General features: G+C 49.5%; 5 protein-coding genes across 5 annotated transcripts, besides 7 other annotated features; 2 read left to right on the forward strand and 3 right to left on the reverse strand.

The window, feature by feature from the left end:
- Positions 1–246: 246 nt before the first annotated feature.
- Positions 247–3,505, forward strand: FPSE_04434 (uncharacterized protein; the record flags this gene model as incomplete). The annotated part of the gene is made up of 6 exons (XM_009257552.1): positions 247–258; positions 497–579; positions 853–928; positions 1,003–1,200; positions 1,252–3,142; positions 3,237–3,505. 6 exons carry the CDS (start codon positions 247–249, stop codon positions 3,503–3,505), a joined length of 2,529 nt encoding a protein of 842 aa, XP_009255827.1.
- Positions 689–716: a microsatellite.
- A 4,091-nt stretch (positions 3,506–7,596) lies between the features above and the next one.
- On the forward strand, positions 7,597–9,277 carry FPSE_04435 (uncharacterized protein; the record flags this gene model as incomplete). Its single annotated transcript, XM_009257553.1, has 3 exons — positions 7,597–7,666; positions 7,751–8,674; positions 8,730–9,277. 3 exons carry the CDS (start codon positions 7,597–7,599, stop codon positions 9,275–9,277), a joined length of 1,542 nt encoding a protein of 513 aa, XP_009255828.1.
- Positions 9,278–9,841: 564 nt separating this feature from the next.
- Positions 9,842–11,884, reverse strand: FPSE_04436 (uncharacterized protein; the record flags this gene model as incomplete). The annotated part of the gene is made up of 6 exons (XM_009257554.1): positions 9,842–10,408; positions 10,457–10,662; positions 10,717–10,859; positions 10,907–10,968; positions 11,024–11,091; positions 11,149–11,884. The coding sequence occupies 6 exons, from the start codon at positions 11,882–11,884 to the stop codon at positions 9,842–9,844; spliced, it is 1,782 nt and encodes a 593-aa protein (XP_009255829.1).
- Positions 11,885–13,720: 1,836 nt separating this feature from the next.
- Positions 13,721–13,760: a microsatellite.
- Positions 13,761–14,584: 824 nt separating this feature from the next.
- On the reverse strand, positions 14,585–15,956 carry FPSE_04437 (uncharacterized protein; the record flags this gene model as incomplete). The annotated part of the gene is made up of 5 exons (XM_009257555.1): positions 14,585–15,029; positions 15,086–15,255; positions 15,306–15,373; positions 15,437–15,667; positions 15,725–15,956. The coding sequence occupies 5 exons, from the start codon at positions 15,954–15,956 to the stop codon at positions 14,585–14,587; spliced, it is 1,146 nt and encodes a 381-aa protein (XP_009255830.1).
- Positions 15,957–16,425: 469 nt separating this feature from the next.
- Positions 16,426–16,457: a microsatellite.
- Positions 16,458–17,592: 1,135 nt separating this feature from the next.
- Positions 17,593–17,636: a repeat region.
- Positions 17,637–18,263: 627 nt separating this feature from the next.
- Positions 18,264–18,306: a microsatellite.
- A 583-nt stretch (positions 18,307–18,889) lies between these two features.
- Positions 18,890–18,929: a microsatellite.
- A 503-nt stretch (positions 18,930–19,432) lies between these two features.
- On the reverse strand, positions 19,433–21,873 carry FPSE_04438 (uncharacterized protein; the record flags this gene model as incomplete). The annotated part of the gene is made up of 6 exons (XM_009257556.1): positions 19,433–19,536; positions 19,616–19,771; positions 19,827–19,869; positions 19,944–20,810; positions 20,909–21,567; positions 21,651–21,873. The coding sequence occupies 6 exons, from the start codon at positions 21,871–21,873 to the stop codon at positions 19,433–19,435; spliced, it is 2,052 nt and encodes a 683-aa protein (XP_009255831.1).
- A 2,561-nt stretch (positions 21,874–24,434) lies between these two features.
- Positions 24,435–24,463: a microsatellite.
- The last annotated feature ends 1,469 nt before the right edge of the window (positions 24,464–25,932 follow it).

Here is a 25,932-nt window from a genome sequence, read left to right on the forward strand (position 1 = left end):
GGTGTGGTGTTTAGGTGATGTTTTGTTGAAGATTTATTTATAAGAGTCGAGCCGTCCGTGCATTGAAGAGATGCCGATATTGATTCACATAAGCGTGACTTGCTGCATATTTGGCTGCTCTGGTAATGTCTACTGAGACACTAAAAGTAATGTTTGTGGTGAGACATACATGTAGACATATTTGGCCATGATACTGTCACCTTATCGCAGAATACACATGAACTGTAGGTTACATAAATGATAAACATGGAAATAAAGGTCCGTCTATCTAGTCTAAATGATTTCCCGTCCCGCTGTCGGACCCTAAAAAGGTAAACTGTAGATTTTAGAATGCCGCTGCCTTCTTACACAGTCCTCAGACAGACTTGGTCTATGCATCCCCCGTTTGTGCTACTCACGACGATAAAACTGCCAAATTCGGTAACCGTTTGTAGCGATTACCATTTACGCGCATCAAGCGGGCTGCTTATCGATAACAATCTACCTACGTAAACAGGAAGGAACTGACGTGCCGCCGCACCGCACCCCGCGAACGCTCAATTCAGCCGCTAACATTGGACCGGACCTTCCAAGAAAGAGGTACTCTTGCACTGAGATCCTCTCCTGCCTGCAGTGTGGAAGCCTGGCCGTGTTGTGTTGTACACTCACTCAGCTTCTGCATAACAACATTCCGACCCATCGGATTAGATCAGCTCAGCTCAGCTCAGATCAGCTCATATTGTCGGTATCACCCTCGGCTGCTGCAAACACAAGAGACGAAATAAGCGAGTCAGTTTATGTCATCTTAGACTGGCTCCCCATATCATTTATTTCCGCACCCTATAGTTGACCTCAACTTTTGCTGATGGCAAGCCAACAACAATCCGGCAATCGCAAATTCCAGCCAATATCCGTCGGAAAATGCTATGCGCAAACCGCCACAGATAGGGTAGGTCTCTCACGAAATGCAATTCCTGTGCATATGTCTCTTTTGCTGACGCTGATTCCTTTGCGACCAAGTAGTTTGGCGATGGTGCCAAAGCCGCAGTCCGTGATCGCGAGCGGTTGAACATGGGCCTACACCCCCAGAACTCCGAAGTCCCCTTTGTGTGGCCCGGTAACGACTCGGACGACGAGAAGCATAACGGATCTATATACCGATTAGTACCATCCATGCAGAAGTTCAGAGGCAACCTGACTGCCCTTTCCCAAGTATACAATGTGTGACCATCTCTCCTTTATTGTGTTCACGATACTAACTGATTATACTAGCTTTACTTCTCTGCATATCAAGGCCGAATATTCGTATACAGACCCCGGGCCGCCCCGAGCCAAGCACTCCCGAGCCAACCTGATCTACAACTCAAACCGAAACAAAGTAGTGTGGCCCGATTGGTAGGAGGCGCACTCGACGAATCCAGGCCGCATACCGTGAACCATATGACAATCGGATTCCTTGGCGACGAAGAAATAGTTCTTGCGTGCTACGACGACGGCGACGTGGTTGCATACTACACCAAGGACCTTGCGAAACGGATTTTCACATGCCGTGGTATGACCGATACGTTACACAAAACACAAACAGCTCCGAAGCAGTTCTTCCATGAGAATGTTGGGATATCAGCTTGGGGTTTAGCTGTACACCAAAAGTCTCGTTTAATTGCCGTCAGCTCAAACCGCCATGAGGTGGTTGTCTTTGCCCTCGCCTTGGCCCAGAACCCCCCTAGTCGCAGGACAAGTGTACCCCGAACGACGCAGCCAACCATTCAAACACGGACCCGGAATTGGCGAATTGTGATCCGATTGCCTCCAACCGCGGACAATATCCCCAATGTCTGTTTCATAGATGATCGTCATGGCAATGCGCAGCGTGTTGGTGCGGTTGATGTCAAGGGAAATGCATGGCTTGCAGAGATCTGGCAAGGGAACATAGGGCCAATAGAGCTTCGGCCAATATCCGAGATTCTGATCAGGAGTGAAGAGTTCTATCCCGCTCCGTCTAGAGGATGGGGAATATTCGCACTCGGTGAAGGGGATTTCTTGAAAGTCAAAACCACGGAGGAGCTGTTTGGTTTACCTTCAGATCAACTTGAAATTGTCCCAGCAGGCAATGGGCAACCTCTGGTGAACATTAGAAATGCACTCTCTAAGATTCCTGACAATCCTCAATTGATCCCGCCACCCCTTACAGGTATGCCAGCCATGCATGGTCCAGCTATTTGGGAGCCGGGTTTATTCCAGCCATGGTTTGCAATGCCGGATGGAGCAGGACTACTGGGCAGCGATGGAAGCGATGTTGCAGGCGAGGACGAATTTGAAGACACTGAGGAAAGCGACGAGGAAGGCGATACGGACGAGGACTCTGAGGTTGATACGGAGGCTGCCACGGTCACGGTCACTCCCCACAATTACTGGAACGCCATCAACCATGTTCAAGCCCATGGGCATGAGCACGACAACGACAAGTCAGTCGCCAGTCTTCCCGATAACTTGTATGCATGGGATGCGAGGTTGAAACAAGAGGACTTGAAAAGGCGGCAATGCGCAAAGGAAGACAAGGACGAAGCTGCTTCTGGAGGCATTGCCAACCCCCACAAGCTTGATATGACATACTTTCCTCATAGCAACACGGTGCAACCAACGCCTCGGAACACCTTCCATATGATGACTTTCCTGGGGAATATTAAATCCTCTGAGCATAACCGACATCCCTTAACACCGCAGACTCATCTGGCAGATCTTGGGAAGAAGCTGTTTCTGCTACGAACATACGAGAAAGATATCGAACTGCGCTCGTTCGCCACATCCCCAAGTGAAAATTCACCCTCAGAGATCGGAGTTGTTTGTCCAGACGTACTGACATTTGGACGGTTTCGAAATGTCGGCTTGCGAGGGCATTTTCATGCGACAAGTAGGCTGAACATGATTGCTTTAGCCCCTGAACTTTCTCTCATGGCCATCGGATCACCTACTGGACGGGTTGCGATCATAACACTGACACGGAAGGCTTTCCCGACTGAGCACCATGAGGTTGCCTGGGAGCATGGATTTCGAGTGGAGTGGGTGCTACCAACAGGGTCTGATGAGGCCAAACATCGCAAGACCCTGCGGCCTATGCACGGAATGGCCCTAGGTCCAGTCCAGACAGGCGACAATGTCGGAGGTAAGGTCGGAGGTGGAGGACCAGCAATGCCACGGCGATATCGGCTAATGCTGCACTATCGAAACCACGATATATTGTCTTATGAATTGACAAGGGAGGAACAAACGGGCAAACTATGCATTTTCTGATCCCAGGCGTTTCCATTTGGACTCCCTTTGTTGCTTTTCCCATGCCAGGAGAGAGTCCTGGCTCATCATCGATACCCGGCGGGTGCTTTCATTAGGTATGCTAGGCTGGAGTTTTGGCGTCATGGACAATTATCATGGCAGTTATTCTTTGGGGGAAGCTGAAATTCTCAAATACCGTAGATTTGTTGCGAACTGGAGGGTTAGCGGAGCAGTTCACAACCGCGCGACCACATAGCAAAGGAGCACAAGATTTGAACTGTCAGCATAAAGGACGAAATAATTTTAGTCAATTTATGTCAGTTACGACGGGCTCTTATCAGACCGTAATTTCTGCACCCTAAAGTTCGGGTTTCGAATTTTCTACTATCTCAGGCATCGAACACTTAAGTGTCATACGTAAGTAGTAACAGCAGGTCGTCCGTCTATCGGGTGAACCAGGCTTGTTGGCCATGATGAAGAATAAGAACCGGGGCAAAGGGTGGAGGTGAAATTGCCTCGGAAATGGTGACAATTATGAATTGGTATTTATTACAGTTATTAGTCCGCTTCTTCACTTCACCTTGAGTGCTAATGCATCCGTATCTCGGGGTTCCGGGTCGGCGGGACGAGGCAGAGCCACCCCGCAATCCGTTCCGGGGAGAAGGACAAGACCCAGCAAGTCTTCTAGAAGAGGAGTGACGGTAGTAAAGATAGCTACGACAATAGGCAAAAGGGTGTGTGGGAGCTGGGCAGAGTCTAGGACATGACCAAGTGCAATTTGTGTTGATTTGATGACAGGCCGAGTCTTGATTGGTTAAGATACTGCAAGGGCAGATAAGACGGAGAAGATCATGCCTAATTAACTTGCAATGAGTGAGTGTGATTGGATAGGTTAAAGTTAAAACCTGGGGATAGAGGCTGGACATTGAAGTCCTGACAGTATATGGGAGACGTCATGGAGAAGTGGTGTCGATGAGGGAGCTGTGAATAGTGATCATGTTCTGGAAATGAGGCTCATGATGGAAAGTGTCGTTAGTATCAATGCTCTCTGGTGAGCGGCCTCACCGAAATACAAAGCTGACCGGATCCGTGTTAGTCAAAGTTGAGCTTTGGGTTATATGTAAAGTGCCGGCATCAAATTCGGAGCGGCCCCAAAATGCGTCCGAATTAACGGTGCGGAACAGAGGATCCGCCCTCCCGATGTGCCGGGATGCCCCGGAATACAAGGGTTGGCCAAGCTTTCACACCCACGATGATGATGTTACAGTTGTAGATGCAGGGCAACTGCCAAGGTTTATTATAAAGATGTAAGCTGAGAGTAAGTATCGAGCCGTGTCACGGTAAGCTTGTTGACTTGAGGTTGCGATTGGGTTCTCAGGTACAGGAAAGGAAGTAAGAGACAAAATAAGAAACAAAATAAGAAAGGCATGGGGGCGGATCTGTTGCATGATGACTGCTTGGGTAGTAGGTATACATAGAACCGCAGCTGGATGGATATATTGGTATTCATCAGCTTGTCGATAACGATCCATGAATGATTGAAATGATGTTTCAAAAAAAGAGTACTTGTACGGACGTGCATGCCCGGCTGGCTGGGAAATACTGAGAGAGTGTGATTGGCCGACGAGTTATTATGTGTCCATGATTTTAGCAATCGACCCATGTTCTCATTAAACAACACTTTTACTCACACGAATTGAAAGAAGATACGTACCTTTTTTTACTAAGTTACGGTACCATACCGAGACAAGCCACAGCCTCCCCCCACAAAAAACCAACGACAGCAATCAACTCGTTCTGATAAGAAACTAAATTAAAGTAAAAGCCCATTCACCTTTTAAACGTCCGTCATGGCTCGTTTAGGACGGCTCCCGAGACTTGGAGGCCAATGACAGGCATAGAATTCTCTTATCTGGATGACGCCAGCGAAAGTGAATCACTGCGAGTAAAATAAACAAGATGATGCGCGCACAAGATGGTGGCGTCCTTTCTTCACGTGTGAGACGTCAATCAATAAACAAGATTAACTAGAGCTGTTTTGCTTTGCTCCAGAATGAAACATACGAGTGAGTTTCTGGTGGGAAAGCTGAAGTCGAAATAGCCAAGAAGCCAAGCGATTTGCTTTGGTGGTGGTGGTTGCAGCCTCTTTATTTTTTGATATCTCGCCTAGGCTGTTACTAACATGATTTCGATATCTTACAGAGACGCATTACTTACAACAGCGACAGAACTGAGAATGCAATCTATCTAGCTATCGCATCAGCCAAGGTCGGTCATGCTCTGTCGCTCGAATGGTCGTCTGACTGAAAGCTGAAGCTGGAGCTGGAGCTGAGAACCCCAAAAATTCAATCTGGTCTGATCTGATCTGATGAGTACAGACGACATGGCATGGAGTTTCAAGGTAGTCATGCAATCAAACGTCTTTACACATTGCCCGCCGTAATGGATTAATCTTTACAGTTTAGTCTCCCCCCTCCCCTCCCTGGTCTCTTGTTGGGTTTCCTCTCCGCATTTACGGACGACGATCAGCAACCCACGATGTACAGTAGTTTCCGATCAAGATGCCCGTTTTATTCTTTTTTGCTGATCCACTCGGATTTCAACTACTATTTCGTTATAGTAAAACAGCTTTTCATCGTCATGATGGCGAGAAAACCGGACATGACGAACCGACAACGGCGAGGCCTCACTCGTATCAAACCCAACAACAAGCACACGCATCAGAGCAGCTTAGCCTTTTCAGCTTTAATCACAGCAGTGAGTATTCAAATTTCGGCGCCCTTGTCTATCTAGGTACATGATCCGAGTTGAGTTTTCTTATCCATGCCCGCGTAAAAGCAAAGCTTGAGATTTATTGCTGTTACCCTTGATTGCAGCGTAACTTAAAAAAGACACAACAACCCTGTTTTGTTTGTTCGGTTACCCGATAATCTTTTGATGCTCAAACAGCAACAGCAAACAATCTGTCAAGGGACGAAAAAAACCCCACGCTTTTCTTTCTGTCTCCATGATATCGCGCGTCAACGGCGTGTGCCAAACCAAAACCCCAGGTCTTCCAGGGGGGGGAAGAAGTCGCGTTTTTAATTCCCGTCTTTTTTTCTTCGGAGGAGGAGGATTCTTGTCCCCAGGTTTCCTCTTGATCCAATGAATTGGAATATCCAGGTTTTTCATGCACACCCTTGCTGTTTTGCTGATGCCCAAGAAGACAGCGCCCCCATTCGTAGTTGTGGTTGTACGGATGATTGATTATCTGTGTGAGTTTTTTTTAATTCTTATTGTCCTGCGAGTATATTTATATCAAGCAAATGAGTGAGTACCAATGCATGCAGTATAAGCTTTCTTCATTCTTCATGCGCGATGCAATATGCTGCAAAGCCTCGAGCTTCTTCGTAAGGGCGTTCGTCCTCTACCAACGGACTCTGTCCGGCAAGACTAAATAGACAGGGCAGGGGTGTTCCTCCGATCTGGGAATCCCAGGAACCAGCCGAGAACGGCGCTCAAAGAGGAGTCGACATAGTAGACGCCTTACCCAACACGTACAAGCGTTGCTGGAGCTAGGGTCGGTACTGTACCTGCCGCTATCTTTATCTCTACCAACAACCTACTCTACTCGGTACGTACCGATAAAGATATCGATTTTATGAGTCCATTTGGTTACTACGCGCTGTGTCTAGCGGGAGTCAGATCAACTGCTGGCGGTATCACAGCGACTAAACAGGTCCTGTACAGCCCTGTGAAATGCTGAGTGTCAGTACGTACCTACCGTGCTATCTATGCTTGTCCATGGATGCCATGCCATGACATGCCCTGTCTCTAGCTAATCTCTATCTCCCCCCAGCTGCTATCTCTAGGTATCATCTGTCTCGAATCCAATGTATCGCGCCTCTATCTTGGGCACAACCCAAGATCTGCACCAGATTGGACTGTCCCCCCATCCCATCCCATGGCGCACTTTTTTTCTTTTTGGCTCGTGGAGAATGGGATGGACCTAGCTAGCTACCTTATTAGATACGGTTGATACAGTACTATGCAGTCACAACCCACGTCGAACAAATATATTAAAGTCTTTCCCCGTCTCAGATCCTTTCTCTCTCCTCCTCCTCCTCCATATCCCGTTCCGTTTTCTATTCCAACTAGGTTGCTTCCATACCTACCTAGAATCGGTGGAACTTTCCTTCCTCATCCGGTCTCTCTTATCACTTACTGGAATACACCTTTTTCACCAGCCGAACCGAGAAGGACTACTTCAATCTCATCGATCCTAATCTTCTCGACATCTTGCACTATCAAACATCATCCGAACATACGAAACGAAGCCCGACGACACCTGGTATACGATAATCCAACATGTCTTACGTTGTCCCCGGACCCCCAACGCCTTTCAATGGCACCAACGAGGAGCTCGGTGGTGATTCCAGTATGTTTTTACCTACAAAAAAAAAACAATATCACGGCTTCGTGATGCCACTACAAAGCAATTACTAACATGATTCTCCCCTAGCCACCGAAAACCTCAACCAATGGTACCAATCTGGTGACCAGGCCTTCATCCTCGTTTCGGCCTGTCTCGTCCTTCTAATGGTTCCCGGTATCGCCTTTCTCTACTCCGGTCTTGCTCGAAGAAAGTCTGCTCTCTCCATGCTCTGGGTCGTCATGATGTCCTTTTCTGTCATCGTCTTCCAGTGGTATTTCTGGGGTTTCTCGCTCGCCTTTTCCACAACTTCCAACAACCCTTTCATCGGCGATCTCAAGCACTTCGGTCTCAGGCACGTTTGGGGTGCCCCCTCGGTCGGATCAGCTCTTATCCCAGCTCTTCTATACTCTTTCTATCAGATGATGTTCTGCGCCGTCACTGCTGCTCTTACCATCGGTGCTGTTGCTGAGCGAGGCCGTGTTATTCCTAGCATGGTCTTCATCTTCTTCTGGGCCACTCTTGTTTACTGCCCTCTCGCCTACTGGGTCTGGAACCCCAGTGGTTGGGGTTTCGTCCACGGCGTTCTCGACTATGCCGGTGGTGTTCCCGTCGAGATTGGCTCTGGTATGTCCGCTCTCGCCTACTCCTGGGTTCTCGGCCGCCGTAACGAGAAGATGATGATGAACTTCCGCCCTCACAACATTTCGCTCATCACCCTCGGTACCATCTTCCTCTGGTTTGGCTGGCTCGGCTTCAACGGTGGTTCTGCCTTCGGTGCCAACCTCCGTGCTGTCATGGCTTGCTGGAACTCTTGCCTCACTGCCATGTTCGCTGCCATGACCTGGTGTATTCTCGATTTCCGTCTGGCCCGCAAGTGGTCCATGGTCGGTTGGTGCTCTGGTACCATCTCTGGTCTCGTTGCTGCCACTCCTGCTTCTGGTTTCATCGACCCCTGGGCCAGTATCATTCTCGGTGTCGTTGCTGGTGTCGCCTGTAACTTTGCCACCAAGGGTAAGTCATCTCATCAATACATATTTTTATCACAAAGACTAACCTTATCTTACAGTCAAGTTCCTCATCCGAATTGACGACTCTCTCGATGTCTTCGCTGAGCACGGTGTCGGCGGTATCGTTGGTCTCATCTTCAACGCCTTCTTCGCCCGCGGTGCTATCATCGGACTCGACGGTGTCAACACTGGTGCCGCAGGTGGATTCATGGACGGTAACTACGTTGTCATCGGCTGGCAAATCGCTGCTATTGTTGGTGCTTCTTCTTACGCCTTTGTTATGTCCGCCATCATTGCCAAGATCATTGACCTCATCCCTGGTCTTAAGCTTCGTGCTTCTGAGGAGGCCGAACTCCTTGGTATGGACGATGACCAGCATGGCGAGTTCTCCTACGATTACGTCGAGGTTCGCCGAGACTTCCTTGCCTGGAGCCCTCAGCGTGGCGAGCCCGCCGAGGATGGTGATGTCCTTGAGCCCACTCATGGTATTCATGAGCATCAGTCCATGATGAACCCCAGCGAGTCAGACGACGCCCGCAAGACTCCTTCTCTCAACACACCTGATGTTATCGCTCCAGACGCCGTCATCAACGAGAAGCATGCTTAAAGTTGCAATTTGCAACCTTGTCTTTGCGAGCCATGTTAGCCTTGTTTCTTTGATATAGAGGGTTCTATTTGTCACGAGAGTAACCTCTCTCTTTTTGTTTTTGGTTATAATTTTTTTTTTTGGATACTGGGAGTAGCAGGCAGCGGCGTTACGGATTGATCTACTCGTCGACGTATATGCCTTTATTGTTTTGAATACCCGGCGGTAGATGTGTATGGCTTGGGAAAAGCGACACAGTTCATTGGATTCGTACATATAATCGTGCAATCTGACATTACAGATAGTCACTGAATCAGATTATTTCTCCATATTTTAATGTCTCGCAAGTTCACTGTGAAATTGTCTGTAATACCTTGGACGATGATATGTTTCTTATACAAATACAAACATTAAGCGTCCTGGCGTGTCTATCAATTATATTCTATATTGAAACCCATAAAAAGACAAACAAATAGCAAGTCCACATCTGACTCAATTGTGTCGTATGTATATGCAAACCCTAAATGGTATCCCGTATCTTATATGGTTACACATGTTATCTCACTGTACATGACCCAAGATGGCTTATGATGGCGGCACTCCATCCGTAACTTTACCGTAAGACGGTGACGTGTAGTCCCCGAAGCAAGCGTGATCGAACTGCGCCTTTTCCGCCATCTTGTCCTGAACCTCAATGAACGTGTCAAGCTCGCACCAACCATCCTTACGGTTGACATCGCACTCTGGGAAACTCTTACCCAAGGGCACAGTCCGTTGGTTGAGCACAAAGTGGATGTACTTGGTCTCCTTGCCTTCTTGGTAGTCCTCCCTATTCGGTGAGATAGGTTGGGGTGCCTTGATGATTTCGATGTCCAGGCGGGCACCGAAGGGTGTGATCTTGGAGACAACAAACTCGTGGTCGCCAGGGTAGTTGTCGGTGGGAAGATCCTCAGCAAACTGGCGGAAACCGAAAGCTGTCAGGATGGAGATGATGTTGGTGTCGTGAGAGAAGTCAAAGTAGAGGCTCTGGTTTAGAGGGAAGGTCTCTGCCATGCCATCCAGAGTGGTGTTGATCTGGGAGCCAGAGTAGCCAAGGGTGTGGTTCTTGAGGCGCGCCATAACCTCTTGCTGGTAACCAAGACCGGTTGCTCTCTATATCAACGGTTAGCAGTACTCGCATAAGCAGGAAAGTGTGCATACGCCGATAGGGCTCTGGAACCCGGCACCGGAAGAAAATCCAAGATCAATTGAGTAGCCAAAGTGCTCCCACTCGTCATAGGTAAAGAGGTCACAGAATCTGCTGAAGCCATAGGCGACAGTCTCATAAGGACACATGTTCTGTGCAGCCCAAACGTCCGCTGCAGTCCACGTGAAGCCTTCGGTCACGTTGTTGAATCGAGCGGTCGCTATTTGGTTTGTCAGTATTTATCTCAAAGTTGCTGTCTTCTTTTGTGACATACCATCCTTCAAATAAATCTCATACCATGCCGCCACAGGGGTCACGTAGTCCGCCTTGTCTGCGTTAGGGCAATTGAGACTGCCAGCAAGTGAGTTGTTGAAACCAGGAGCTTCAATGATGACTTCAATAGTGGCATTGTTGGTCCTGCTAGTGTCAGTATTATGTGAGCTGCTTCGTGAAACATGACTTACCACTCGAGACCGAAGAATCCCGCCATCCAATTCTCGGCAGACTTGAGCATACGGTCTTGTGTCTGTACAAAGTTAGCTCGCTGATAAAATGTGATAATAGTAGTTAAAACAACATACGGTGGTCCTGACAATGAGCTTGCTCTGGGGGTTGTACAGGCTACCATACATGTAGCTGTGCAAGATACCTATAGTCTAATGTTAACTAACGTCCACGCCATAATCATGCATTCGTCATATCTTACCAGAATCAAAAAGCTCCTGACGGCCTCTCGGCACTAAGATAGCCTTGCCGAGCTCGTACTTCCAGTTGTTGAGGAACTCCAAGGCTCCACTGGTCTTGAGACTCGCCGAAGCATTCGCGATACGTTCACCGAGGGTTGCAACATTTGCGCCAGGGGTCGGGTAACGAGCACCATGACGGGACAGCATCTGGACTTGAACAATCTCTGCACCTGGAGGAATGGGATATTCATCAACACCGAAACCGGTGGAGGGAGAATAGGGACTCAGGTAACCCATCATCTGGAAGATGCTTCGGTTGCCCTCTTTCATACCCTCGATGGGGATGGAAGTCTGCAGCGGATCGTTAGGGACAAAGGTAGCTGTGGGCTCGAAGACATGAGTCTGAGCCATGAAAGCCGGCTTGCCAGTCTCCGTCACGCCGGGCCACAAGTTCGGCGAGGTCTGGAAATACTGGGGCACGCGGTGTGGGTCACCCGGACATGAACCGGAACCGGAACTAAAGGCCAAAGGAAGACTGAGGTACAAGTTCATGGCCATGAGAATGACGACAAGGCCCGAGAGAACAATTACCATGTTGCGATAGGTTCGCATTGGGCCCCGGGGAGCAATTGGTTGGACGTGGGGTGTAGGGTGGCCCTCATCGTGTCCATCACCGCCCTCATCTTGATAAACAGGCTGGTATCCTGCAGAACCAGAACCAGCCTTTCCCTTGAGTAACCCTGAAGCTGCGGCCATGATGAGACGAAGCTGGGGCGGTTGCAATGAAGGTACTCAGTACTGAGCTGCGATGCGATGCGTGGTAATCGCTGTGGCTGTCTCAACTAACGCCCTCTGCGACCAGCATAGGTTACGAGTGATGTACCCCTTTGACACAGTGGAGGCGAGATACTGTAGGCTCGACTTGACAGCCGGCAGTGAAACAATGCTGAATCCAGGCCCTGGAAATTAGATGGAAAGGGCAAAAGGAGTGGAAGAAGAAAAAAGAATGGGTCCGGTTCGAGATGCGTCAACTCGTGATGCGGCTCGATTGGGATTGGAGTTGATGCCGATTGATGATGCTTCTTTCAAGATTGGAAGATGGAAGCCTCGAAAACCGATCCCCTGCGCGTTTGAGATTGGGGGGAAGTGAAGGAGTAAGGGGAATGTGCCCAGCCAATTGGGTTCTCACCCAGCACTGTGCATCCCTTGTAAAGCATAACCTGCCCTAGCAAGACAGGGGCCAAGGCTGCTGGGGCCCTGATTTTCAGCTGTTGGTGACGCTAACGGGGGACTTGTTCTAGCGTACCTGCCAGGCGTTGGAACCGGTGAGACGAACGATAGGAAGAGCACACTGCTCACACACTGTACACGGTGGAACTCGCTTAATGTTCCAGCGCAGCCGCCAGTGTCAGTGCCGCCGCTCCCGTGACCATCTTTCAGGTAAGGCGGTACAGGCTGTTTCGTTTCCCAGTAGGCATTGAATCCAGGAACAGTTGTCTCTTCTCTCCACCAGCCCATGCACTTACTCATCGTCTCGTCATTTTGATACATGACAGTTTCTATTTTCATCTTGCCATAGATATGCTTTATTCAAACAATGCTTTCATCATGCTCACTATTGGGTATCGTAATGTCTCCCTACGAAACTAACTTGAGGCTGGTTACGAAGCCACAAATGATAGTCTGGAGTTGCTCCGCGGACGGCAATTCGTTGCTTTGATAAGAGAAAATGTGTTCCATGTCTCAACCTGTCTCCCTACCAACTTGTCGTTTTTCTGATGATACCTTGGAATATTTGGCAGCGGCCGCACGCCACTCTCCCTTGAATCATCATAAATCGTCTTGTCGCCTCGTCATCGGCCATGACCTTGACCTTGGCCTCGGGCTTGACCGCCATTATCTGCCCGCTTCAGTGACAGTCGTAATATATGTAGTACAGCACAGTGCAGTGACAGAGTTCGTTTCGGAAATAAAAAGAGACCCTCGTCTCATGCCAGGTGTAAGTGAGGAAAGAAGCAATCATCGGACAGGGAGGGGAGTATGAGAGACAACGGGGAGATACAAAGCAAGCAACGCCGGCTCTTTCAAAAAGCAAAGCGTAATCAGGTCGATTCCCACAGGGTTTATTATTCTAGTTCGTTTCTTCCTTGCTGTTGTATACTTGGCCTTTCCGTAAAGTTCATGCAGGTAAATAACAGTTAACGGTTCAAAAGTGCAATTCTGACACCCATGGCTTGATTCAGATCTCGTCCATTGTCCAATTGAGTTCGTAGCATGTGTTGTTTCACTCTCATCGTCGAACCAATCATCTGGAACTCGATGCATTTTGTATGGTTATTTGGACAGGTCATTCATCGGTCATCGGTCATCCCGCATCTTCCTCCGCCTAATGCATCTGTATCTGAAACCCTTGCCAACGCTCATCTTGTGTCACCCAACTTTCATTGACGGAAGCCACATCTTTTCTGATGGTAGCCTCTAGGATTGGTTACCACCAAACACACCCTTGTGAGGTAATATCCCTGTCACCACACCATGATCACCAGTCTATCATTACGGCAGATCCCAGCCAACTTACCGACTCTCAGACAAAGTCCCAGCTCCAGCTCCAGCCCCAAGCTCCAGCTCCAGCTCATGCCCCTGCCAACTTTCCGCCAGCCTCATCCTCATCCTCATCCTCACGCCCATTCTCGCCTGATCTGATTGTGGCTAGGGGTAATGATTGGTACCTTATCACTTCTCGCATGTCTCTGATCTCATCGGCGTTCTGAGTCTGTCTCATCGATACTTACTGGTTTCTCACAACACGACATGTCATTGCGTGACCAAGTTCCGCCCTCCGCTATTTTGACACTCTTTTGTCGATCGTAAAGATGCTCCTTGCACTATGACACTATTCGCGGACGCAGACCCGTAAACACCTGACACTCTTGATATGAGTAAAGTTGGAGCCGACAGGGGGTCGGCCCATGTGCCAGCTGGGTCGCCTTGGGGCTGATTTACTTTACCCCTGTTACTTATCAGATCTCACTTCTGACAGCTCCTGGACATCCATCGATCTTTCCATACGACACCATGTATTCACCTATTCATAGGTTGTTGTTCAATTTCAATACAGACTTGTGATAGAGTTATTACTCCCCCCTTTCCTTTGCCAACGTAAACCAGATGCCAGGTTCGCCCAAGACAAGAAAACAATTCCTGTTGCTTTTCCACGACCGACCGTGACACCAAATAAAAACATACTGAATAACACCCGAATGAATAAACCATAACCATGTAACATAACTTTTGGCGCCGCTTCCATTACCTCTGACTCCCCCCTTGCCTTTCTTGTGCGCCTTTATTCCAATACCGACAAGCGTTCAATGACCTCGTCATGTTTGCTATTTTGCAGACATGTATGCGTATGCGTGCTCTGTACTCCCCACAATTGTGTTGGCCGCAAGCCCAACCTCAATTGGCCTGAGACCTGAGGGGAAAGAAGCCATCCGGCATGGGTTCGATGTGCCAGATCTTGGGGGCGTCTTTGTTAAAAGCATCATCCCACTCCCGTCTCAGGTCCATGGGAAGGTTCCATCCCAATTCGTTGTCGCGAAGTCTCATGCGCACCAAATGACGACGCTCCGAAGCGGCTTCGCCATTGACGAAACCTTCACGACGATGCAAGACTGTGAGGTTGTTGATGAAGTGCATGTCACCTGGGCGCGTAGTGATCTCCAACTGAGTGGCTTTGGCAATGTTCTCGATGGCGTCCAAAGCTTCCATCTGGCGTGGAGTAACGGTGGGGAGATTGCTGGACCGTGGGTGAACCGCGTTCCCTGTCAGGGCCACTCTACCGAAATTCATCATCACTCTCCCATCGTGGTGGAAGAGGACAGGGCGGCATTGGAAGCGGGGCCTATCCCGGTAACAAGTCAGTTGATCTGCTCTTCGAATACGATTGACATAACTTACAGGGCAAACGGCCAGTCAGAGCGAGACAGTGTGCGGATCATGTCAGGGCGACTGGCAGCAAGAACATTGTAGACGGTGTAGGTCGATGCGATGATGCATTTGCCTCCTGAGACGGCTGTGTTTCGGGTGAGCCAACTCACGATGTCGCCGGCTTCCTCATTGTGAAAAGTCTGGAATGCAAGTTAGCGTGATTGCGGTTATGGCTGGGGCATGTACTAACAATTGGGGAGGTGGAATGACGATGGTGACCAGCCTTGAGTTTGGAAGAGTTGTCGGCAACGATGTGAACTGAAAAGAGGTCAATAAGTGTCAAGGCTAAAATAATTGCAGCCTTCGAAATACAATACTTACCAAGCATGTTGCCTTTTCGGTCCTGGCGTCCGTGCCCGCTGGCGATGTACGACTGGATACCGAGATATAGCACCGTCAGATCCTCGACTGAGTACTTCTTCGGGTCCAGGCCACGAATGACACCAAAGCCCTTGCCTTGGTGGACGTCTTGGCGAACTCCATCCAGGAGAGGTTCCAAAGTAGGAAGGGGGAAATTGCCTCGGGACACACAATCCCCATCGAGACCCAATGCTGTTTAGTGTAAGCCACATCCCGGACGCCACAAAAGGGGAGGCTCAAGGAACGTACCTTTGAATATCTGTAGGGCCTCTTCAAGTTCCTGTACATGCAACTCACTCAAGGTCAAGATGTACTCCGTTTCATCTTTGAACTGGGCCCCGGACCATGCCATAGGCACAGCGAGTCTTTTCGGCCACCCTTCGGGGATTCCAGCCGGTGCATCTACCATGCGGGTGGCACAAGGAGCTAGATCAACGGCCCGGCTGGGGCCAGTGACAGGCCTAAGCAAGAGAGATGTCATGATGGCGGTTCCTGGGGGGGATGGTTGCTAGTGGTTCTTCAGAGGACGTCTTGGTACTGAGCTGTGTGTAAGCCAGAGTGTTCTACGGGCAAGGGAATAAGAAGTGTAAATAATCGGGGACTGGGAACGGGGCTGATGTCTGGCTAGTGTGTAAGACAAGAGGTGGAATGAAAGTTGATATCAAAGTTGATGGATAATGCGGATTGTAGTAGGTGTGGATGGGGTATAAGAGAGAGATGAAAGAGAAGAGATTGAGGAATGGAACTGAAGAGCGAAGAGCTAGTTTAAATGTCTTGCATGGATTTGATGGGCAGGAAGGAGAAAAAGGAACGTTGGTAGCTATCGTGGCAGTGACGTTGGAGGCGTTTGTTGTTCGAAACTCCTCGGAAGGAAAGCGCAACTTACAGTCAAAACAAATGTGAAGTTATGTGAACGGTTTAGATGGTGGGAAGGAGCCCAGGAGGTATACAGACAGATGGATAGGTAGGTAGATAGGTAGATGAGAGAGTGATAGTATCCAATGAAGGGAAGGAAGTATCGACAGATACTGCCGTATAAGTAGTTTGGGAAGGACGGCAGATGTGTGTCAACCGAAATCCGAACTGGCCTCGTGATGTACAATGCTGGGACGAGCTCAAGGTTGAGGTGGATATGGAAGATCTAACGAACGTTTAGACTAGTTGTGGATGCTAGTTTATTATAGCTTTTCTGGAGTGCATGGAGAATCCAAATGGCCCTTGCTACGGAGTGTACCAAAGATCTCAGCCAAGCCTGACGCTGCTCATAATGAAAGGATACGATACGATAACGGCTACTTGCAACCTCCTCCCTCTTTCCTTTGTTTCCGTTAATTTGGTTTTCGGAAACAACCTAGGACAAGGACAAGAGAATTCTCGTTGAGCAGGGGAGAATTTCTTCTTTGTTTCCCGGTCCCGGAGGGTTTCGTATGTATGTTCCCATGTCAGACTCAACGCCCAGTAACCAACTACCTCAGATAAACGAACAGGGATTTGTTGAGATGCTTTGGACTGGGTACTCCGTACCTGCTTGGACGTAGATCGGCTGCATGCCTACCCGTGCTTGTGGAAGGTTGCAGATACGCCGGGAGACATGGGTTTGCGAACCCAACAGGCGGGTAATAGCTTGGATACCATGGCTTGGCTGAACAAGGTGCTCGGTATTTCCAGAAAGATACTACCTGGGGTACATCATGGTACCCCTGGAAGACCGTCTACCTGGTACTCATAGTCTAGATGCTATAGGTAACAGATACCTACCAAGGTAACATTGCCTGTCAAGTTACCTCATGAACGGGAAATGGCAGGAGGAAACGAAGCAAACGAAAGAAAGAAGAGAAAAAAACGCCATACCGCTGGTTCCGTTACAGCTTTTGTGACACCTTCGCTTGTAACTGGTCGTTCAAAGGCCTGGGTAGCAACATTAACTCTACATAGTCAACCTTGATGAACAAGTACGTGCGCTGTGCACAGTGCAAGGGGAATCGATGATCGTGTGAACCAAGAAGCAGGAGGCGAGATGAGGCGAGATGAAAAGATGGGACGAGAACACTGTAACCAAAGAGCGGGTTATCTCTTACCTCGAGAAAACGGTCAAAACCCCCCTTCGACGGGTCAGAAAAGAGGGAAAGGAAGCGAAAAAAAAAGAAAGAAAAAAAAAAAGTACCTGGGAAAATAGGAGTTTGTGGTTGGGCTCCGCACTAGTATGGGTTGTTTCTGAGTTGAAATTTAGAAAGAAAGAAGAAAAAAAACGGAAGAAAAAGCAAACATACATTACACCAAGCTAATAGAATCGACGAACGATGTACAGTGCAGTCCTAGGTAGCACGAGGGAGCGCTCAGGGCGTGGTGGTCCGGTTCGTGTTACCGCTCCCTTGTAAGCCTATGACACTAGACTATGCCATCCAGGAACGCGTAAATAGTCGACTTTGTTTAATTTTAGTTGCCTCTGGAAAGTTGTTCTCTCAGCTGTCTGAGGTCCGCAGTGGCGCCCTGAGCTAGTTTTCAGGCTACTAATCCGTGGCTACCTGACCTCTCGTCAGCCTGCCAGTGCACTTCGTAATATCCCAAGTCTACAAGACTCGGCAGTCAATAAACCGATAATCCTCTAGACGTGTAGTCGAACTTACGTAGTCTGTTCTCTCAACGTCATTGGTTGGGGGGAACTATGTGCCGCCACCCGCTTAGCCTTGGTGTCTCGGGCCCTAGCAGCCATTCCCCGTACCAAACAATCAGCTAACCAACCCGACGAACGAACGCATGGGCATCCATCCAGCTCAGCCCAAACGTCAGGCCAGGCAGAACAAGGCAAGGTGAGGTGAGGCAAGGCAAGGGATAACTATGCAATGCAGTTATGCGCATTTCATTAGAATTCTTCTTCTCCTTTCTTCTTACCCATTGAATCAATTTCTTTCATCTTCCCTGTTCGTTAGACAATCTCCCCTCCCTCCATCTCTCATCTCTCATCTCTCATTTCTTGCTTCCCGAGCCGATCGGTACACAACACCAACAGAACATCGTGCTACTACACCAACAGACATCCCGGCTTGACCTTGGCAGACCGAGACCAACAAAACCATACTAGAACAAAACACATCACAATACCTGTGGTTCTGACTGTGGTCCGGATTCCTCCCAGCTGCTGCCGACCGGGCCCGGCCCGTCCGGCATGAGTCCCGCCACGCCCAATCCCCAGGCAGCTTGGACATATAATATAAACCTTCAATCCGCCTCGTGTTTACGTGCAACACTGCACAAGCCATCCGTCCGTCAAAACGCAACCACCCGTCATCGCTCGACGCTCGGTCAGTAACGCTCGCCTCTTTCTGTAGGGGACCGAGCACGCACCTTGCTCTCGAGCTATCTCCCTCTTCACAGCGTCACCTCCTTTCCGACCCATATTGTATTTTGTTACGCGCGATGTGTTGCGTTGCGTTGCGCTGCGTTGCGTTGCGTTACAACGCCGCCTATGAGCCTTTCCGTCTCTTCCGCTGGTCGGTCGCCCGTCTCTCCGATAACGCAAGATGGTCCATGTACCGGGCCGTCTGGAGACACCTGAACAAGAACGATTGATCTTTTGGCTATCTTCATTCCCCCAAACAGTCCACCCAATCCAGTCACGTCCCAAAATTACCAAACCAGTTCAATTCTTTCTCTATACCTTCACCCACCATTGACCGCCTTTTAATAACCAAGCCCATACCGAAGATTCCGCCAGAGGAACCCCATTATCGTTATCATCATTGTCGTTACCGGCCGTGATTCGTCGTCTCCCCCGCTATATCCCCTGCCCTCTTCAACGTGTGTACAGTCTCACTTTCCATACCTTCGCTGCAAGTACAGCATTTACAAGCATCATGCAAGATCACAATACCTCCTACAGGTGAACAGCCCAAAACGAAAGAGAGAAAAAGAAAGAAAGAAAAAACAGTACAAGTTCCCTGTCGATCAAACACCCTGTCATATCATTGTTCGAGGCTGCCAGTTGGTTTCAAACAGCTGGCTGACGAAGAAGTAATCATGCTCGTACACAGCTGCCTCACGAAGTTTCCCCCATGGCGTCTCTGAATCGCAAAGTTAGCAAATTACCCTCACAGAAACAAAAACAGACGAGATCATCAAGTCAGCGCTTGGTGGACATACCATATTTTCTGGCCATGGTGCTTGTGTCGCGCACAAACTTGATCTTCTCCTCATCAAGGCCTGCGAGGGTTCGCAGATCTTGGTCTTTGCAACCTTCAGAAAATGGGTAAATACCCTTGTTGCAGTAGTGAAAATGCGCAAGTAGAATGTTGGCTCCTTTTCACATATTCAATTAGCAAGTGCTATAGCAGGGCAGAGAGTGGCGTCATACCTAGATGATATTCTTTGACCTTTTCTTCACGCGCAAAACGCCGCTACGAGTACACCCATGGTCAGCAACTCTCGCTCTTCTGATACATACCAATTGTATTTTGCTCGAGTCTCTTACCTTCATACCGTGCTTCTTTGCATACCCAGCGTCGTGCGCTGTGATGAGAGCTGTGTTGTGCAGGAGGATGAAGATCACAAGGTATGTAACCAGCCAAGTGCTTTGCTTATTTTTCGACATCATCTTCTGTAATTTGTCTAGCAGCTCTCTTCGCAATCTAGTCTGGATGTGATGGATCAGAATAAGATCCATCTGGGCTCCAAGAACTGGCGGAAGGGGAATGCGGCCGTGATTTGGATTAGTCTCGTCAAGGATATTCGCCTTCATACCCAACGTCTCTTGCCCAACAATGAAGCTCGACCTGGTTGTCAAACGGATTGACATCCATAGCAACAGAGTCTGATGGATCAGATCAGCGCACTCGGGCGGCGTGGACGGGTCCTTGAAAATCTTCCATGCACGCAGGTAAGTTCGGAATAGGAGGCCATCAGGTGATCCAAGCAGCTTGGTGAAAGCGTCCTGCATGGTGCTCTCGATGTGGTTCAGGTACTCAGATTTTACTTCTTCGAGGTTCACCATTGCATACGGAGGGATTGTCACCGACTTCTTGACTCCCCGGTAATCCCATGTGCGCTCCAGCTTGTCGCCAGCCTGGGGAATGAACCGTTGGACCTTGACTTTGACGCACTTGTTCGACAGCCCCCCAGAGAGATAAATAGTTCTCGGCTCTTCAGTCGCCCAACTCTGTATTGGATCCGAAATATTGTTGGTCCATCTTCGCGTCCATTCATATCCAGGAACTTGACCGGGCTTGAAAAGTCGGATATCCGTGATCTTGTATCTGAGACACGGAAAGCGCCCTGCCCTTGAGTTGGAGACCTTCTTGCAGGTCAAGCATTGCCCCCCCTCCTCTGGGTTGTTTTCACACTGCACCATGCGGTCAGTAATTTCCCTCATGACCCAGCTCATGATGGCAAAAGCATCAGCTTTTGCAAACACAAAGCGGTTGAGACTGCATCACTTACGCGTATTCTTTGCATCCTGCATCTAATGCATGAACCGATCTTTCGGGTTTGCGCAGTTTGTTCACGGAGATTGGGATCTTTGAATGGGCCTCGCTTTCCTCCTCGTTGGTTGGGAAGTAAGATCTCAAAGTTAGGATGCTGGTCAACAAGGGACCATCCGTTCTGCACTGCCTCTTCACTGTTCTGTCCGTTGACAAGCATGCCATATTGGGAAACGCTATCGGTAGGGACAAGGCCGTGGTGAGTGAGGGCGGTCGTGTCAATAAGATTCGGACCAGAGCTATATTCAACTTGGGAAAAGTTCTTGGACAATAGTTGTTGATTGCTCATCATTCCTGGAGTCTCCAGCGGTGCCTCGTCTTTGAAGGTTTGTCCAGGGTAGAAATCCCCTCCTGGTAAAAGAGCTTGCTGAGTTGGACCAGTGTCACTCATCAAAGGCTCAGCTAATGTTGTTTGATCAGGAATAAGAGGGAAAGTGACAAGAGGCGCAACATTCAGTTCGGGCTGTTGATAGTGATAGCTTGGCTGTTGCCCAGTACTCAGAACAGTATTATCATACGCCTCAGAAGATGGCATCGTCATAGATGGTTGCTTTTCTGCTACATATGGCGCATCTGGACTCGATACCATAGGCGCAGCATTTGACAGCTGTTGGTAGCCTGCCGTGTTGGTGTAAGTAATGGTTTAGAGCGCATCATGGTGTGCCAAAAATGAGTCAGGATGAGAGAAAGCAATCACGTACCGTCTGATTGTCTTGAATCCCAGCCGCAACAAGGGCAGAGAAACAAGGTGAGGTCCGCCATGCGTCTGGCTAGTGGTGAAGTTGAAGACGACATGGAAGTTTGAGCACACCCGTCCCAACCTGATGGGGTCCCATACTGGTCATGGCGCGTGTCGTAAGGATCTGGTACTGGAAGCTTCATCAGAGGTCCCTGGGACGAGGTTGATCCATGCTCAGGCGCCATGGGGATCGACGGGTCGACTCTTCTTCTCTTCCTACAATGCGCTTGATCAAGTAGTTGATGTACCTGATAACCGGAAGCTAGTCCATAGAAGCTTGCAATTTGATCAAGGCTTTGGTGAATATCATATGGTAAGATATTGTAGTTGGGATCCGTGAAAGATAATATAGAGGAGGAAGAAGAAGGATCGTCAACCCCTAGTTCGAGGAGAGGCCTCTTGTTTTTAGAAGAATAATGCGGATTCTATAGAAAAAATCAATTCACCGCACATTTGGGTATGATAGGAGGGGCCTGGGGCAAGATCAAGGAGAAGATGCTTGTCCGGGAGCCATGGCATAAGAGCCACGATGGGGCGGCGACAAGAGGGAACGGGGTGGTTGGCAACAGCCGCAGGGGCCATCCAAAGAAACCGATGAGACGGGGAGTCGATGATATAACTCCATGCAGCTTGCCGCCAACCGGGGAAAGAAACTCTTACCATAATGGCTGCAGTGAGACAGGACAGGGTGTGGAACAAGACGGCCTAGTAGCAGCAGTAGTAAGAGCAGAACAAAAGTCAAGGTACCACCACGCGGGGATCAAAGTCGACGAAATACAGGCAATGACAAAGGAGAAACTAGCTTGCCCAGTTTGGACTTCGAAAACAGTGGTCAAAATCGAGCGACGCCGGGGTGGAAAGAGGGGGGAGTGTGGTGGTAGGCTAAGGTGCCACGAAAGCCATCACCGGAGCACTTGACGTTCGAACCCCCGTAGTGCGCCGAGTGGAGCGCCAGCGATGACCGGAGCCCAGACGACAACGACCGAGAGAAAGGCACCCAGACGGTCGGGAGAAGGGAATAATGCGATGAGGGAGGCGAAGAATCCGGGGAAGATAGGCGGAGAAAGGATAAGTAGGGGCCTGTTGAATAAGCCCAATCAGATGGTTGAGGCTCCTTGTCCGCGAACACAGGTTCGATAAAAAATTGGTGTGCTGCTCGCCGCCGTACTGGAAGGCTTCAATGTGAGCACAGTAGTAGGTACCACTGGAACAAGACGTGGAGCCTTGTCCGCCTGGTTCACTTCTTTAGCAACAGGGCAGATTAGGTTGTCGTGGTACTGGTAACAGAACGTGGAGCTGGCAACTGGTAGTGCTGGTACTGGTGCTAGCACCGGACGGTGCGGTGCGTTGAGCAAACTCAGAACGATATGCCTGCGGCCGCGATCGTATGGATGACGACCGATGCGGGCTGCGGGCTGAGCAAGTCTGCGGCTGGCGGTGTGGTGGCTGTAGTGACTGGGCGTTGAGCGATTCAAGCAACGGCTCGACGGTCTGCTGGGAATGGCGATGATGAACGAGTCTGTGAGAGAGGAAAGTGGACTCGGTGAGGACGGCGTCTACATGGCCTCGTGCTGAGCAGTTTTTGACCGGTCTGAGGGGTACCATGGGCGTAGCAGGGGCCTCCTGATTGTAGTGCGCGAAGGCAGAGATTTTTTGGGATATTACCCGCCCTACCGGTTCAGTGTGCCTGGAGTTCCCGATCTGGTGTAGAATAGTCGAAACAACTCTGGCATGCGAGTGATTAAGACAAAAGCATTGTCGGCAGGTTGAAAGCTTTGCTGGGAAATCAGAAAGGGTGGTCTGACTTGCGCGTGGTCGTAGTGGACTTGATCTGCCTAATCAGTCGAATCTTCGAATCGGTCTATTGTTCCATGGCACGCATAGCCAAAGAGCCTGCCTGGTCATGACAACGGTTAATAATTCGTGCATTAGAATGCCCATGTGATTGACATGGGGCTGACCAATGTAGGTCATGGCTGCACAACCGCTCAGCTAGGATTGGATGTGCTATCCTCAAATTGCTTTTTCTCCTACAAGGTCTCGCAACGCCAGCCCGCCCGGGCATCGCACCCCAGGTAAGAGGTACATCATCAACTCCGCAATTTAGCAGAAGTTCTCAAAAGTACTTATCCTGACATGCCAAGTAGGTCCGAAGAAAGGATTTGTTTCGTCCATTTACCATTCCGAGACCAGCGTCAAGAGTTCTGCGAGAGCGACTGCAGAGATATGCGTCCCAGTGTATAAAGAAATGCAATGGCACCTCAAGATGACTGCGAACAACCAGTCCTCTAGTCTTGCTTGCCAGCGTCCACTACTCCAAGATGCAGAGAATGTGTCGTAAACCTACAAATCTCCAGATTTGATTCCAATTCATCTCAATCCGTTCTTTACCTATCAAGTGAACTAAGGCTGACGAGTGATGACAGATAGCGCGGCAAAATAACTCAAGTTGAGAACTGTGACTTGGGCGCTGTCAGGTTTCGACGACCATGTGATAAGACTTTTGTGTGCTATCGTCACGCAAACGTTCTGGTTGGCACGAGAAAGAAACAGGGGCAGCGACCGGTGAGACTAAAAATCACCATTGTTCACAGCCGGACATTGGACTTGGACATCGGACCGATCGACGTCGGTTTGGGTGCTGTTATCGTTGCGAGTTTCTTACGAAAGAGCTAGGCGTGTATAGGATGCTGGAGCTGGGCACACGCTAACCGCACTAACGGCACGATGTGAGTTGCGGGCATGATGCCCTGCCCTGTCCTGTCCTGCCCTGCCGCCGGCCTTGCCAAAGGTTCTGCAGAAAAGTGTCGAGGTAATCAGTTGGTTGATGTGTTTTGCTTGCATCAAAATGCATGGGAGGAAATGAGTGGCGGTAGCTGCATATCTCCCTCATTGACGGGCTGGAAATGTTTTCTCTTCTCTCATGGAAATGCAGCGCTTCCAAAGAACACAGATGGGCGTTCCTGACGATATCAGCCTGTGACGTCGGTCTGGAAGATGGATGGCAAATGATGCATGTTACAGAAGCAATCACTGGGCTTTCATCAGAATGGCAGGAGGTGTCGTGGTGATACCCCGTGATTGGAAGTTAGACTCAAGTGGCGGTTGCGCCTTCCCTCAACGGATGTGTGGTGATTTTGCTTTGCGTTAGTACAGGTCCTCAACGGCCTACGGAGGGAAGCGGGAAGGTAGGTGGCTGTTGACTTGGCGTCCACTCGACACGGAAAGGGCCAAACACGACTTTCGTATCCAAACTTAGTACCCGCCCTACTGGTACTACAGACCGAGGCAATCTCGAGTCTTGATCGGACCCAGTCGGCCAGTGACCAACCTCTCTGAGTCTTCTAGACTACCTAGGTAGGTACCTACTGTACTAATCCAAGCGCCAACCCAAAACACTTACCTAGGTACCTACGCAAACTATTTCACCTTAGCGGATCTAGAAAAGAACATGGATGCCACATGGAAGGAACCCCTTCTCCTCCACTAGCCTAGTCTCTATCCACCGACGGGTCTTCCCGTGCCCTAAGTCGAACTGGTGTCTGTCGAATAGATGCCAACAGATCTTCTCCCTGAACCTCTACGTTTATGCAACCATATAGCGTGCACGCCTCATGTAGGCAAGAAAGGGCACCCTAGATCGAAACGATGCGATGTCTGTCGAATAGGCGCCAACGGATCTTCTCCCTGAGCCTCTACGGTTATCCAGCCATGTAGCATGCGCGCCATGTAGGCAAGAAATGGTACCCTAAATCGAACCGGGTTTGTTTCTCGAATATATGCCAATGGAGTTTCTCTCCGAGCCTTTATGCTTGTCCGACCATGTAGCATGCACGTTCACTCATGTAGGCAAGAAATGGTTACACATGCAAGGTTACTTTGCTTGCCATGATGAACAGCCTACCTACTACCTAGCCAAGTCGTTCACCCAACCTCGTCTCCTCCTCGACCATGTAAGCGGCTGTCGACCACCTGTTTACCTGAGACATCCTGCTCCACACCGACCGGCAGCCATATACATCGTTTATGATTCCTCTCTCCTCGAGGTATGGTAACGCAACCGCAACATAATGAATAAGTGCGGCCAGTCGGGAGCCCCGCGGACTCGATCCTAGAGCATGCATGCAAATGTCAGCTTTGCGTACTGCGAAAACCTCCCTCGGCCGATCGAAACGAAATGCAGTCTGTGGCCAGGGCAGTATTGGGTGATGCATGAACAATCACTATCCGATGCGCCTCCCCCC

The sequence above is a fragment of the Fusarium pseudograminearum genome, chromosome 1, assembly GCF_000303195.2.
Source record: "Fusarium pseudograminearum CS3096 chromosome 1, whole genome shotgun sequence".
In the NCBI taxonomy this organism is placed as follows: domain Eukaryota; kingdom Fungi; phylum Ascomycota; class Sordariomycetes; order Hypocreales; family Nectriaceae; genus Fusarium; species Fusarium pseudograminearum.